General features: G+C 43.8%; 1 protein-coding gene across 3 annotated transcripts; it reads right to left on the bottom strand.

Annotated features, from left to right (window-relative positions):
• Positions 1 to 475: 475 nt before the first annotated feature.
• Positions 476 to 11,004, bottom strand: ZBTB49 (zinc finger and BTB domain containing 49). 3 transcript variants are annotated; one of them, XM_083366992.1, is made up of 8 exons: positions 10,863 to 11,004; positions 10,449 to 10,621; positions 5,628 to 6,688; positions 4,716 to 4,762; positions 3,601 to 3,674; positions 3,245 to 3,327; positions 2,715 to 2,876; positions 476 to 1,192 (listed from the first exon to the last, which is right to left on the bottom strand). In XM_083366992.1, the coding sequence occupies exons 2-8, from the start codon at positions 10,598 to 10,600 to the stop codon at positions 546 to 548; spliced, it is 2,226 nt and encodes a 741-aa protein (XP_083223118.1). In that variant the 5' UTR covers positions 10,601 to 10,621; positions 10,863 to 11,004; the 3' UTR covers positions 476 to 545. The 3 variants fall into 3 exon arrangements, with proteins under 3 accessions (XP_083223118.1, XP_083223119.1, XP_083223120.1); XM_083366993.1 differs by having other exon boundaries at positions 476 to 1,177; XM_083366994.1 differs by lacking the exon at positions 10,863 to 11,004 and adding an exon at positions 8,585 to 8,713 and having other exon boundaries at positions 10,449 to 10,498.
• Between the last annotated feature and the right edge of the window lie 24 nt (positions 11,005 to 11,028).

Raw genomic sequence — 11,028 nt, 5'->3', positions numbered from 1 at the left:
TGTGGCCTCTTCTCATTCCCCTTCAGCAGCCCCCCACACACACACACACACATCCAGAGGCAGGGGATGCTGAGAGCCACCGGCCCACCTCTGGAATCGGTGTAGCTGGACCACCATCCACGGACGGGCAACCTGCTCAGCTAGGGCCTTACCTTCGGTCAGGTCCGGAGGGTGGGCCTCTGCCCTCAAGGCCCAAGTCTCTTTGAAAGTTCACGCTTCTTGATGAGAAGAACCAAAGGGAGGGAGAACTATTTTTTTTTTAATAAGTCAAGGCATTAGGACGCTTAATTACTAATAGGAACCCAAAAGATGACCGGCTCTATTATTTAAGTATTGCCGGCTTGTCGTGTTTTAAACCCTCACTCATTATGGAAATGGGGTTATGCAGGTAAATTCAGACATGACTGAGGCAGCCTATAGGTGAACGATGATTTTTAAAAAGAAATTAAGTCTCTAGGCAACAAGTCAGTCAAGTACGACTTTGATACGGTTTTATTTACTTACAAATACCTGTTCTGCTCTTCAGAAGACCCAAGCAGAGTTCCTCACTGGCCCAGCTCACTCTCGTTCTGCAAGGTCTTCAAGGCCAGGCCCCAGAGCGCCATGCTGGAGAAGGGGCCCTCGTTATTTCGGGGCTGGGCAGGAGCCACGTGGCTGCTGGTGGGGTCCCCATTCCAGCCGCTGCCCGGGGCACTTGCGGAGGAGCAAACGGGGGGCAGAGTGCCAGACTGCAGCGGTCCCTGCTCAGAAGGGGGATGACTGTCTTTAAAAGTACAAGACTGAGCCAGTCCTTCTTGAGATTTACAGAGTTTGGCAGGATCCAAACTCAGTTTCTGAGCGTCTTTTCCCTCCCCAGACCTTGCCCTGCCAAATGGTGCTCCAGGAGGTCCAAACTCTTTTGGCAAATGTCCCCTCGAGTGGGGTGGAAATTTCTCCGATACCGACAGGAAGATTTCCTGGGTAAAGAAATCTGAACTTTGGGACTTCTCAAGATCCGGAATTTCCATTGCGTGAGAAAAGTTGTCTACAATAGCTGAACTTTCACTGTTAGCTTTACAATGGGTTTTTTTGTGTCGACGTAAGACAGCAGAACGGCTGAAGCATTTCTTGCAGGTCTCACAGTGATAAGGCTTTTCCCCGGTATGTGTTCTGATATGTCTTCGCAAATCTCCAGATCCTGTAAAACATTTTCCTGTGAAATAAGATATTTATTGTTCTTTCAGCAAAGGTCAATGTTTTAATTCTAAAATTACTACATTTTCATCCATGCGGTTCATTGTTACGTGCACCTGTGCATCAAAAGCAGACTTGTTCTCTACCGCCCCAGTGGGCAGGTCAGATCCAGGAGGTTAACACTGCAAGGAAGGCTACATGCATGTCAGGAGGGGCCGCCTGACTGTGCAAGCTATCAGCCAGCGGAAGAGGCTGCTGGCCCACGTGAGGCCTCTCCTTGGCGAGAATCCTCTGAAAAGAAGCTGGGAGTCTCTGCTGGAGAATCCCGATGGCTCCTTCGTGGCTGGGCTTTCACCAGGCAACATTTAAGAGTCCTTCCTTGCAACTATGCTTCTGCCACAACTTCCCTCATTTGGAGCCAGGGGGTCCCATGCTGGGAAAGCAAATTGTAGTAGTCCAGCTACTCTAGGAAACAAGGACACGGGGACATTGCAGTGAAACCTGCAAAACTGCCACATAAAAGTGTTACATTGGAGACATTTCAAAGGATTTTTGAAGAAATGGGAAAGAAGCTTGAAGACACAACGGCAGCAACAACATCTGGTACTGCAAAAGTGTTATTTAACAGTTTTTAAAGAAATGAAAGTTGCAAAGGAAAAGAATTTGGAAGAATTTATAAGCTGTGAGGATAAAGAAGTAAAAGAAACCTCAGTTTATGCAGAAATACTGGAAAATAAAATAGTAGTCAGATATGAAAGGTAAACTGGAAATGCAGATAGTAAGAGCGACTCATTTGGATTTATAAAAGAGGGCTATAAAGCCACGAGGAAATGGGAGAAAGGAAATTTGGGTGGAAATTAAATCCTACAAAAGCATCTTATTGGGGCAAAGATTAAGACTGTTAAGAGCAAAAAAAAGGACTATAAAGTGGAGCTGCTGAATCAGGGTTAAAAACAGAAATACTTTTACAAAGTCCTGGCAACCCCTTATAGACTGTTTGCTGATACTAGACAGAAACGTTAATGAATTTTGGATTTACGGATGGGGAAGGGTTGAGATATAGGAAGAAGGGATTCGGCAAAGGTAATAGCCAAGAGGACTGAAAAATACTCAGTTTGCTTGTATTTGTAAAAGAAGACAGTCACTTCTGGTGATATTTTCTTTTCCCCCTACTTTTTCCTTTATTTCAGTTTTTTTATTTTTGCTTTCACTTTCACTATGATTAAAATCTTTAATACTATTTTTAAAAAGGATAAATATTGTAATTTTATTGAATCTTCACGAATGCCTATAGTTTCCGGCTGAGACAGGAGACGTAATTCTTGAAGTCTATATTATGACTATAACATATTGCCTGTTAATTCTTCTTTTGGTGAGGAGGGGAAATAGTTTGGTATTATTAATTTGTCTGAGTGATCAATACCACATCTGCTGAGTGCAGAATTTTCATTATCTTCGTATGTGTTCCAAAGGTACAACAGAACAATGAAAAGGTTAGCATTTTAGTGGAACTTTCCAAACCAGAAAACCTTCTGACTTACCACAAACTGAACAATTATATGGCTTTTCTCCTGTGTGTCTGATCCTGTGTTTTACTAATTTCCGTGGTAAGTTAAATGACTTTCCACACTCGTCACATGTGAATACTTTTTCTGCTGCATGATTCTTCTTGTGTTCCTTTAAATTACTAAAGTTACTAAATCCTAAATTAAGAGAATTTGAATCAGAATGATCACTGACAGGGTGAAATAAATTACAAAAGGGCCCCACTGCCTTTAAAAATCCTTCCCCCGGGCCACCCCAGACAACAGAGCCGAGGCCGAACGCAGGACCTGAGCTTGCGAGGATGAAACCTCTCCTGCCATTAATTCCTGACCTACAAGGGGAGATTCGGAGGGACCGGCGCATAACTGGTGGCCTCGGGCTGCTGCTCATTCTGGCCACGGCCACCTGGCTGCTTTCAGAACCCCAGCAGGACGGTGCCAGCACCCAAACAAGGCCTAGCAGGGAAGAGGCACGTGCCGGAATTACAGCTTGGCTTGCTCGTCCAGGGAAGTTTAAGCAGACCTACCTCGACCACAAGTATCACACAGATGCGGTTTTTCTCCAGAGTGAATAATAATGTGGCGCTGGACGTCTCCAGAGGCAGCAAACCTGTAACACCGTTGTGAGAGCCACTGTGAATGTCCCAATAAGCACTTTCTGCACCCTCCTCCCTTGAAGCTGTCATGATCCTGGCAGGCAGGCCTGCATTCTCAATCTAGCCGGAAGAAATTTAAGAGACCCAGAACTTTTCCATTCAGGCATATTAGCTAACGGATCTTCTGGGATGTGTTACCTTAGTGGACAGTGAGGAGTAAATCTCTACATATATGATTAATAGATATAAATGCATACAGTATGTATGAATTTCACAGACATACAAACCTCTTCCCGCAGATTTCACAAATGAATGGTTTCTCACCAGAATGGCGACGCAGGTGAGTCTGAAGATTGCCTGCCTACGAAGATAAGGAAACATTTTTAACCAGAGAGGTTTACAATTGGAAATGAAGACCTTCAAATAGTTCCTTAGGTTAATCGTGATACTCAAAAAATAAGAGCAAATCCCCCACACTATGTACCGTATCTGAAAAAGGGGGAGGGGCCTCCTTTAGGCACAAGCAGCAGAGAATTCAACCCTTTACCAGACCTGGGACTGCAAAGGCTTCGCTCCCCAACAGCAGAGGGCTGAACACAAAGCACCCCCCCGCCCCCCAGGCCTCAAGTGGGAGAGGGCGACTGCAGCTGTGCAGAAGGAGTTACCACAATGTCCCATTTGCTCCCGAGTCTGCTGTGTGCTGTCAAGGAAGTGGGGATCCGCAGCGACTTCTTCGGCCAAAGGCTATCATCTTTTCACGGGGCACGGAGGAGCAGGAACGGGCAAGTCCAGAGCAAGAGGGCAGCACTGTGAGGGCATCGGGGCTCAAAGCTTGGCACCCAAGCCTACATTTCTGCTCAAGGCAGAAGAGACTTTATGACATTTATGCTTAGCTCTCCATTCCCCAAAGCCGAAGGAATGTGTGAGGGCCGCTCTCGCTATCCAGCTGCCTTCCTTGCAGGCGTTTAAAACACGGTCCAGCGCAATCATTTATTGTACAAGGAAGGACAACGTAAAGTTTCCAGTTAGAAATTTGGAAACAAAATCAATGACAGAACAAATACTTAGGGATTAGTAATTCATTCTATCTCAAATTGTATGTCTAGAATCCATAACTTTTTTCATATCTGAAAATGATATATGATCATAATTTCTGAAGTTAACTTTAGGAGAGATAGGATTCCTTAGCAACACCAATCATGGGGAACAGAATCCATGTTTATTTGTTTTTTTCTGGTGAAACATATTTCTTAAAATTGTTTATCTTATTTTATGATTCTTGTAGAATTGCCATAAAACCATACTGTTTACAATCTATTGTCTGATCAATAGAAACGGACTGGGTAGCATATAAACAAAAATAAATACACAAGAATATTATACAAAATATTAAAACTCGTACCTGTGAGAAACATTTTCCACAAATGTTACATTCAAAAGGCTTTTCACCTAAAAGAAGAAGCAATTATATTTACACTTCTGACAACTAAGTAACACTGAATGTACATAAAAAGGCAAAATGGGCATAAAAATAGCAAAGATGCCATTTATATTCAACACATTTTATATTCACAATTCCCCTTAATATACAGATTAATTTTATTTTGTATTAATAAAGCTTAATGCAAAATTAACTTAATTGTACATTATTATATCTTTACCCAGGAGCAGGTCACACATAGTTAAACAGAGCTTGACCATAAGTGAATACAAAATTGCTATTTTGAAATTCTTCACCAGCAAGCTGGGATTTGGAACTTACTGGCTTAGGCCCCAAAGAAAATTCTGGTCATTGGAGTAAACAGATTCTATAAGCACCTTAACATCCCTATGATACAATAAGATTACAATGTCAAAGGAAAAAAAATCAATCTTTTTTTTACAAACCATTTCCTTTCCCCTTTGGAATGGCTGTAAATGGTAGTGTATGAAATATGTATCAACTATGGCAAAGTGGAGTAACTTTTTTATGCAAAAGGTTCTATCAGGGAAACCAGGCAATAATTTTTTTAGAAGTGCTATGACTGGCCCTTATCAGAAAAACGATTTGCATACCTTTACTGGAAAACACACACGCGCACACACACACACACACACAACACACCCCGAATGGTTAAGCACCTTCCCGTGGAAGGAGGCCATTTGAGGAGGGCCATGAGACCCGATTACCGTAGGTGGAGGACCTGGGCGATCATGGTGGCACCAGAGCCGCCCTGGCCCACTGACGCCTTTTCAGCTGCTACGGCCACATTCCAGCTGGCTCCCCCTGTGCTTGGTCATTCGATAGCTGGCCTGCTATGTTAACCGACTGTACCTGTATGAGACCTCACGTGGAGCTCCAGGTTGCTCGGATGTTTAAAAACCTTTCCACACAACGCGCAAGGATACTGCCTCTCTGGAGGGAAAACCTTGCAGGGGCTTCCTGGCACGGACGGCTCCCGGGACGGCTCCAATTGTACACATTCGGAACTCACTAGCCCGCTGGGACATTTCCCTTCAGGAACCACAAGCGTGGTTGTCCTTTTTGTGCTGCTCTGACTTCCTAATTCGGTTCCTTTTGCAACAGCTCTCTCAGGATCACGTACTGAAGACTGCTCAGGAGACCGTAGCAAATTCAGTTTTTGAAGGTGGATGGCTTTCTTAAGTCTCAACTGTTTGGCTGGCTGCACGGACGTGCCCTTTGTGTCTTGGTCCTCGGGACAGTCGTTTAAGGACTGAGCGAGAAAGGCTGGTGGCAGGTGGGGATCAGACTCCAAGGTACATTGGCTGACGTTGCACAAAGTAGCATCCTGAGCTGTGTCTTGGGCTGGAGATATTACAAAATCAGGGGGCAGTTCTAGTAACCCCTTGTTGCTGGGACAAATAGTTTGTTTGCAGAATTTCTTGCTGTAGAAGTTTCGGAGCTTATAATGGCCGTTTGGCAGTTTAAAGGACAGATCCGCCCCAACGTGGTCCACGGAGTCTTGTTTTCGTTTGGCTCTCTCAGCTGATGAGCTGTGAGGTACACAAGGCTGTGGCCCAGGTTGCCGGTCATCCAAGACTTTACAAGCAGCAGTTGAACAAACACGGAACACATCATAATGTCCACAGTGGGTATCAGCAACCAAAGTATTTTGCAATGAAAATGTATCATTGCCAGTCAGACTGGCTGGCTGCTCCATGGATCGGGAGGTTTTTAAAAAGGAGTGACACAGATTCAAAATATTCTGCACCTGCAAGCACTGTGCAATGTCCAGCAAGTTCTGTATATTATCCTGGTTGAGGTCAAGATGTGCAGTATACATATAATCCAAGATCTGCCCTATGCCACCCACGTTCTTAATGTCCAAATGAAAAACATCATTCTTCTGGCTTGGAGAATTTTGAAACAGGGTCCTAGGAAAGAAAAGCAGGATTACAAACAAGGGGCACATCTGCTTATCCCCAAATCCCCTTTGTAGACATTAACATTAGCTTGCACCCCATAACATTGGCCCATCCCGCCCAGTCGGGCAGAGAAGGTATGCTGGAGACCTTGTTAATTAAAGAGCTTCGACTAGCAGAGTCCAGGAAGAGAGCCTTCTCTGCCAGTGGAATACTTTCCCCCGGAGGCGAGGCAGGCCCCCAGCCTCCTTGCCTTCCCAAAAGGATCACAACTTGGCTCTTTGGCCTTGCGTGGAGAGCCCAGAGGAGCATGCAGCGCAGGGGCTGGTTAGTCCTTGAAAAACTCCCTTTGCCTTTTAACTCATTTTCACAGTATTTAACCATCCTTACCTCCTTCCTTCTAAACTATTTTTCTATTTTTTAAACTTTTATATATACTTTTTAATGTTTTTAAAATTTTATTGTACACTGCCCAAAGTCCCTCTCTGAGGAGATTGGTGGCTCAAAAACATGAAAAGTAAGCAAGTAAACTTAAAAGTGCACATATTCATCAATGTTTTAAAAATCTTGCTCACAGCATTTGGTTAGATAATAATCGCACAACAATATTACTGAAAGCAGCAATTTGTTTATATAAAACATATATATTAGAATTTTCAATTTCAGTCAGTTTTAGTCTATGATATTAACTGGAAAAAAACATTGAAAGGTCATCTTTTTATCCTCCTATATAATTTACGTTTTCAGAGAGCACAAAGGATGGCAGGGGATCCTCAACTGTAGTATTGCTGGTGGTGGCAACAGACAACTATGTAACCTAAGCATACGTAACTTTTGTTGTGAACAGGACTTTGTGGTTTGACATTTTGCATTTTAATTCTGCATTAATAATAATAATGATGATGATGATGGAAGGGACCTTGGAGGTCATCGAGTCCTGCTCAGGCAGGAAACCCTATACCATTTCAGAGAAATGGCTGTCCAGTCTCTTCTTAAAAACCTCCAGTGTTGGAGCATTCACTGCTTCTGGAGGCAGGTTGTTCCACTGGGTAATTGTTCTAACAGTCAGTCATGCTTGTGTATGACCACACATTAATAATATATTTCCGCTCAAAGAACTTATAGAACTAGAATGAGTGCACACTGCTAGTAAAGGAGTTTGTAACCAACTTAAACCATCAGTTAGAGCAAATCATACTCAATACCACTAGGTCTCAGAAAAAAGCTTAATGCATACAGGGATTGGGGCTTTAGATTCTGTTCCTTATGCAGTGCAAGCATTTCTGGAAAACTTTCTCATTATATTCACTGTCTTGAGTTCTCTGAGAGTGGATATAGTAGGAAATGTATTCACTTATTTATTCATTTAAGGGATGCCTATGTCTAGTGATCCTAGACAACCATTAAAAAATATAAAAACATACCATATCCATCCCATCAGGTGCTGGACCAGCCATACAGCCCCCACCCACCCTTAGCACAATGCTTTGGAGAAGAGTTTTTGGAAGGCTAAAAGAGTTACAAACCCCCTCCCATTATCAGTATAGCAGAGGGCTATAATGTGTAGATCCAAGGCATCTGCGCGCACAGAAGGCATGCCTCCAAGGTCCCATCAGATTATGTGTGAGGGAAGGGACCTGGAGCGGGTCGACTATGTTCTGATCCAGTGGGACTGGCTGATGCTCTTTGGGAGAGGCAGTCAGTCAGCCCCTTGCACCGTCATGACGCCTCTGGGGACCCTCGTGGGCCTCCCCCCCACCCCCTGCAGTCCCTCTCGTGGACCCTCCTGGATATTCCGATCCATGTAACACCTCTCGCGCATCCTTGCTGACGCCTGCAGCACCTCTTACCTACCCCCAGTGGGCCCTCCCCCCACTGCTCCCCCCTCCCCCGGCATCAGCAACTTACCTGCCTGGGCTGGGGCTTGCAACTTCCTGCCACTTTCCCCACTGATTTTGGTTGTAGGAAGTTCCCTCGCCTAACGACCGTGAGATTCAGTTCCCATGATGGGAAGCAGGACTGCAGGGATTACTTTCACTAGGAAATCAGGCGTTAGCACATCACTTAATGAGAGAAACTCTTGTCCCACCTGCTGTCCTAAGTCAAGGGCAACCTGTGTTACTCAGCTCATTAGAGCGCAGTCTCTGAGCGACTATTTCCCAAATAAACCTCTAATGAGCTCTCATCATCCTGATTCTCTCTCTGCTTCTTCATAGAGCCTTTTCCGACAAAGAGCAAAGGCGTCTGAGGTCCTTGGATGGGGGATCACTTGGGGATCACAGGACTGTGGGCTACCCTAGGAAGCTGGACTGTCACTCTAGAAGATGAGAGACAGCAAGCCTTTCCCAAACTGTTGACAGGTAAACTACACGTGTGTCTACATGACTTCAAGTCAAGACCAGCTTGAAAGGATCTTTGCCTGAGTGGATGGCCAGGCAGGTAAATGCAAAAGGATGCAGGTGTCCACATTTAGGAAAAGGGGACACAAAACAATCACAAGAGAAGGTGGGTAGGTTTTTGTAGCTGTTACATTATTAAGGACAGGCTGGCTTAAGTGAACTCAACTGCTGTGCATCTTTGCTACACTCAGATTCACCTTGTGGCAAAAAGCATAATTAAGAGCATTTCTTTTTACATTCACCAATTTTTCTGTTGGTTAGGAAACCGGTAGCACTCAACATTGACTACCATTTCCCAATTTCAGTAGCTTCAAATGAAAAACAAAGAGTGGAAAAATCTTTCTTGTTCCACTATTCCCTGTGTGTTCTGTCAGAAGGCAGAGCAATCAAATGTTCAGGTGTGGCTGTTGTGTTTCAATCTAGAAAAACCGTTTTCACTATTTTGTGCGTAGTCTCATTGGTTTATACTAATGACCTTTTAATACAATCATAGACATTTGAAGAGAATAAGGTTAAAATACGTTACACATGGAGATTTATAGCTAAACATATGGATAAATAACTCAGTGCACAGATGATTTTTTTCCAGTTTTATGACTGAGTCTCAAGGCAGATTGCCATAAATAAAATTACAAAATAGAAATCAACCTCAGAAGCAACAGGAATAGTTAGAAGAAAAAATGCAGAGCAGCCAATAAAATTCAATCACAATGAAATAAAGGACTGCCTGTTAAGTCATCATACTAATTAAAACTGCCAGGCGGCTTGTGCATCTTACTCCATGATACTGTCCGTGAAAACAAGACGCTGCACAGGATTTTCCAGTTTGGGTCAGGCCTGGCAACTCTGGGCAGAGGTTCTCTTTTATGCGGAGTCCTAACCATGAAGGACTTTAAGGTAGGCAGAAACCAACAGGGAGCTAATGAACTAAGCTAAAGAGAGAGCAAAGAGGCCAGTGAGCAGTCTGTCGATTGGGGGCCATCACTTATTTCTATTCACACAGGTGAATGCTTATTAACCCTATAACTTTACAGGTAAACTATGACCTTGCACTGCTCACAGTATTTTTATGCAATATAATTATACCTTTTTTAACATGTATTGTATATGAAATTAGATTCCTTAATTTTGAAACAGAAAAACACATTTATAGATAATCAAAGCTTTTATTTAATTTTTGCAGTTGGTAACAGTTTTTAGGAGCAACATCGCATCGTTTTCCTTATTTCATTTTGCTTTCTGCACACTGTCCAGAATCCTGGCCATTGGGGAAGTCTATAAGAATTGTAAATATATAACTCTTGTTAACTTAATGACACTTCTGCCTCCCACGCCCTATTTAATATTCATTAAAATATTTTTTACTAACATACCTAAAATATTGGCTGAAAGCAGCCAACACATTTTTATGTGCTTTGAAGGAGACACCTCTGACCACCAACATACAATCACAGAGAAGACCTTGTATCCGCTGATCGTGGAGCTGCTGAAGGAGGTGGCAACTGTGATTAGCAAAAGCATCCATGCTAGAACGTGTCTATGTTACCTAAAAGAGGGGAAAAAAAACGTTTTCCGGATGCAGTTGTAAGCACGTGCTACATTGTGTAGGCATATACATCAGAGCTGTTGTACGCAAAAGGATTAAATGTTATATTGTTTTAAAATGCAACCCAAATCACAGCAGGCAGCCAAGTTTGCCAGAAGAGCCCCATTTCATTTTCTGACCGGGTAGCTTCCTTAACAAACTAAAGGCACCCCAAAAAATCCCCCCAGAAATAGCGACTCACGGCCAGGAGGGCGGAATCCCGGGCGGGGGGGAGGAGGAAGAAGAAGAGACTAGCCGCGCGCCCCCGTCATTTGGACGCTTCCAAACGGGCACCTTCCCTCCCGCCGCGGCAAGACGTCGGCCACTCCCAGCCGGAAGTCGCCACCATAGAGAGGAGGCGGAACGCC

This window comes from Vipera ursinii (genome assembly GCF_947247035.1).
Source record: "Vipera ursinii genome assembly, chromosome: 7".
Lineage (NCBI taxonomy): Eukaryota > Metazoa > Chordata > Lepidosauria > Squamata > Viperidae > Vipera > Vipera ursinii.
This window is presented reverse-complemented; position numbering and strand designations above follow the sequence as displayed.

Excerpts from the sequence above, each read along its gene's own strand:
- ZBTB49 (XM_083366992.1), bottom strand. The coding sequence starts at position 10,600 with ATGGATGCTTTTGCTAATCACAGTTGCCACCTCCTTCAGCAGCTCCAC. Across the intron at positions 4,763-5,627 it reads CCACGTGAGGTCTCATACAG|GTGAAAAGCCTTTTGAATGT; the intron begins GTACAGTCGGTT and ends TTCTTCTTTTAG. Across the intron at positions 3,675-4,715 it reads GTGGAAAATGTTTCTCACAG|GCAGGCAATCTTCAGACTCA; the intron begins GTACGAGTTTTA and ends TTATCTTCGTAG.